Source organism: Medicago truncatula, chromosome 8 (genome assembly GCF_003473485.1).
Source record: "Medicago truncatula cultivar Jemalong A17 chromosome 8, MtrunA17r5.0-ANR, whole genome shotgun sequence".
Classification (NCBI taxonomy): domain Eukaryota; kingdom Viridiplantae; phylum Streptophyta; class Magnoliopsida; order Fabales; family Fabaceae; genus Medicago; species Medicago truncatula.
In genome coordinates, this window is record NC_053049.1 from 14,434,567 (window position 1) to 14,438,806 (window position 4,240).

General features: G+C 29.8%; 1 protein-coding gene across 2 annotated transcripts; it reads right to left on the minus strand.

Moving 5' to 3' along the window:
• Nucleotides 1-2,113: 2,113 nt before the first annotated feature.
• LOC25501074 (repetitive proline-rich cell wall protein 1-like) lies at nt 2,114-3,729 on the minus strand. 2 transcript variants are annotated; one of them, XM_039829533.1, is made up of 3 exons: nt 3,514-3,729; nt 2,471-2,742; nt 2,114-2,440 (listed from the first exon to the last, which is right to left on the minus strand). In XM_039829533.1, the coding sequence occupies exons 1-3, from the start codon at nt 3,623-3,625 to the stop codon at nt 2,315-2,317; spliced, it is 510 nt and encodes a 169-aa protein (XP_039685467.1). In that variant the 5' UTR covers nt 3,626-3,729; the 3' UTR covers nt 2,114-2,314. The 2 variants fall into 2 exon arrangements, with proteins under 2 accessions (XP_039685467.1, XP_013445079.1); XM_013589625.3 differs by having other exon boundaries at nt 2,114-2,742; nt 3,514-3,728.
• Between the last annotated feature and the right edge of the window lie 511 nt (nt 3,730-4,240).

Here is a 4,240-nt window from a genome sequence, read left to right on the forward strand (position 1 = left end):
ATAAAAATCGGTGAGGTAGCACTCAACCAAGTAATACTAAAAAAAATTATATGCATTAGCGTAACAAAAAACAGACAGACGAACATAAAATATTACTTTAAACGTTAATGTGTGTGTGTATATATTCGCGAGGTTGAAGAAAGGAAATAAAAATATTTGGTATCATTAATTGACAGCGTGAATAAAAATATTTGTGAGGTTGTGATGATTAAACAATATTGAAATTAAATATATAAGTGATAAAAATATAATAAAAATCTTTTGAAAAAAAGATAATAAAATTAAATGGAACTGTTCAAAAAAAAATAAAATAAAGTTAAATGAAAAGAAAATATATTGAAATATAATATTAAAAAATAAAAGAAAAGGTTCCCAGCGTGAGTTGAAAAGAGGTGTTTGTGAAATATATTGTCGAGAAGTAGTTTTTTAGCATTCAACAACTTTTGACCAAAGCTCATTCCATTCAATTCTATGCATTAAAAAATGTTCCCTTTCTAGTAAGTACTTAATTGATATTGTGTTTGACCTAACTTCTTTTTAAAAATGTAGTGAAGTAAAAAATAAAACCGGGTCAAACGATATCTTAATCTCCCACAATGGCAGTGTAGAAGCAACTGAATTTGGGAGAAAAAATTGGAAAATAGTTAAAAGTATTTAAAAATATAAAAATTGGAAAATAGTTAAAAAAAATCGGTGAGGTAACACTCAACCAAGCAACACTAAAAAAAATTATATGCATCAGCTTAAGAAAAACACAGACAGTCGGACATAAAATATTACTCTAAACGTTAATGTGTGTGTGTAAATATTTGCGAGGTTGAAGAAAGGAAATAATAATATTTGGTATCATTAAAAGACAGTGTGAATAAAAATATTTGTGAGGTTGTGATGATTAAACAATATTGAAATTAAAATAATTGATAGTGTGTTTGACCTAACTTCTCCTTAAAAATGTAGAGAAGTTGGAAAAAAGCCGGATCAAGCGATACCTTACACTCCCACAACGACAATTTAAAAGCAACTGAATTTGGGTAAAAAAATTGAAAAATAGTTAAAAAAATAAAAATTATAAAAGTTATTAAAAATATAAAAATTATAAAATAATTAAAAAAAATGGTGAAGGGCAAAATGGAAAATGCACCCTAAAATGATGAGGTGACATTAACCACACCCGATCAATAAGAAATTACTAAAATGCCCCTCTAAAGAGCAAAATGGTAAAATCCTAGAGACTTACTTTTATAATATAGTAAGTAGATCAGTAACATATCAATTATAGGGTGTATTTACCCCATTAATTGCATTGTTTCTCTATGTATAAATGGAGGGATCCACTAACTCTAATGTTACCAAGTTATCACTTCATTTGTTGACTTTCTATATTGCAGAGTAGTTTGTGATTTGACCTATTTCTTGCAAATTCACCTAATTCAAAGTTTTCCAAGAGACAGTTAACAGATGGGACAAAGAAGTTATATTCAAAAAGGTATTTGATTTACATGTTGATTTTTAATTGATTTCGATGGGTATGAATTATATTGTGATTTCAATATTGAATTTGAAGTTTGGTTAAGAATATGAAATTTCATTAATCATCACTAAAGGGTGGTATTTACAACCATACTTGCAAAAGTACAATAATCGATATTAGGGTTTAGTATTGTATTGGTCATTCCTTGAGAAGGTTTTCAAGGGTGATATTTATAGCCCTTTATATGTCTGATCTGTCGTGACTTAAGCCCAAGTAATGAGGGTACTTAAGTTTTTCTGCCAAGCTCTAGAGGCTTCTAGAAGCTGATTGAGGCGGCGCGCTAGGAATGGCGCGTCCTAGGCCTTAGAGCTCTTCTGATGGGCACTGAGGCCTCTATGAGGGTTCTAAGACCCTCTGGGAGGACCCCCAGATCCTTAGGAAAGTATTGACAGTTCAACAGATATAGCTATCGGCGTAAAAAAAAGAACCATTTTTTTTTCTTCTTTTTTACAATGTTATAGACGCGAAATATCTTTCAACATCGTTAATGATTAATTTCTTTTGTGAATTCTAATTGCTCAATCCAATTTTAGTGAGTTTCTTTCTCAACCACATTATGGATTTCAGAGAATACATCAATGATAAATTGGCAAACTGAGAACTTTATTAAGGTGAAAGCATTAACTAATACACAAGATAAGTTTCCTCCAAATAAAAAATTACACAAGATAAGTAGGATAATTTATGCAAACACAATTAAAATAGTACTAAGATATAGCTAGGTGTAGCTATTTATGTGAAAAGGCTTTTAGGAATGAAACTTATTTTCCAAGCATGATAATCTTAATGGATTGGCTTTACAATGGGAATTACCTTTGGGATAGGTTTGTAAATTGGAATAGGCTTGTAAATTGGAATTACCTTTGGAATAGGCTTGTAAATTGGAACAGGCTTGTAAATTGGAATTACCTTTGGAATAGGCTTGTAAATTGGAATTACCTTTGGAATAGGCTTGTAAATGGGAATTGGTTTGTGGATTGGCTTATAGATTGGAACGTATTTTGGTATAGGTTTGTAATATGGAATATCTTTGTGAATAGGTTTATAAAATGGAATTGGTTTCTTGAAAATTGGTTTTTGGTGAAAATATCCTTTGAGTTTGTGTTTAAGATGAAAAAGTCCTTTGAATTTTTCTTCTTCATTATGTCCTTCTAGGTTTGTCTTTGTTGCCTCTTCATTTGCAAGCTTCCCATCTGTGTTCACTTGGTTTCCTGCACAAGAAAAGCAAAATTACTCAAGTTATAAACTCTAGGTGCCTAGCTCAATGGCCAAGTGTGTGCTTGTTTTGTTTTTGTAACAATCTTGTTTGTGCGAAATATCTATAAACTTTTTTATGACTAATCTCTGTTAGGAAATTTGACTGATCATCGAGTTTTCTCTCTCAATCATATTCTTTCATTCACAATGCTCGACTTATTTAAGAGATCTGAGTTCAATTCTACTTGAACCAATATAATGCTGGTGTGCATATATTGGTTTGAATGAACACTTATTAATTATTTTCTTCTTTTATAAATAATTGAGTTTTAAATAAAAGGAGAATTACAATAAAAGAAATATCACCTTCAAATAAAATTTTATTCAAAATTTTCTGCTCAATACAAAAACAATATATTTTAACTTTTAATTAAACATGCTTTTAAACTTAAATTTTATTTTACTTTACTATCATCATCATCACACAAGGAAAAAATGAAGTTAAAAAAAAGACCATTTAAACATGACTTTGAGGAGTTGAAATGCTTCATAAAAAAATACTACTACCAAGTGACAACAATTCATGAACAATGCTATTTTCATTTTTCAAGTCATTTTTAACACCATAAATTTCTCTCTCTTTTTTACCAAATAAGGGAAATATAAATGTACTATACCAAGAGTAATCAAAAAATAACCCTATATCTATGAATATGTACTACTACTATATATATATATTTGTACATTTACATGTCAATATCAAAATGAAAGTTGTACTCACAAACCTGAAGGATCATTTCTTGCTACAACAGAAGTAGCATAACAAAAGGTGACAAGAAGCAACAAAGGAACCCAGAAGGCCAAAAGTGGCCTTTGCAAATTGGAAGCTTTTCTCATGATTGAGAAATTCAACAAGGCCACAAAAGAAAGAGTGATTTAGAAGTGAAAGGTGAAAAGAGAAATTGTTTGAAGACTTAGCTTGAGATATAAGTGTCACAAACTTGCATTATTTATACTATAAGCTAGTAAGGGTTTAATTAATAGTACATAGTGACTTACATCAGTATTACTTTTTGTGATTGAATATATTCCTAGATTATTGGTGGTTGGAAGAGGTTAATTGTGTTTAGCACCGTTTTTGTGGCTGATGGTTGTAACCATTATCTTTCCATTAATGGAGCCTCCAAAGTTAGGTGTTTCTTTTCTTTTTGAGTAGTAGGATATTGCTGAGAATTTCTTCCCACAAATTTAAGTCACTTTATAAAGCACAAATTAACAAACAGAATAATTAATTTGAACTTTCAAGAAAGAAAAAAAGAAGTTAATTTTACATTAGAAAGGAATTATTATAAATTTTTACAAAATTACCTTTTATTAATGATATATGAAAAAAATATTATGGGATTCTATGTCTTCCAACGAGGGTTCAACCTATAATTTATTTGGCAAGAATTCGGGAGTCAAGTGCCATGGAGAGGAAAATTACCGTCCTCAATGAAAAATTACATAAGA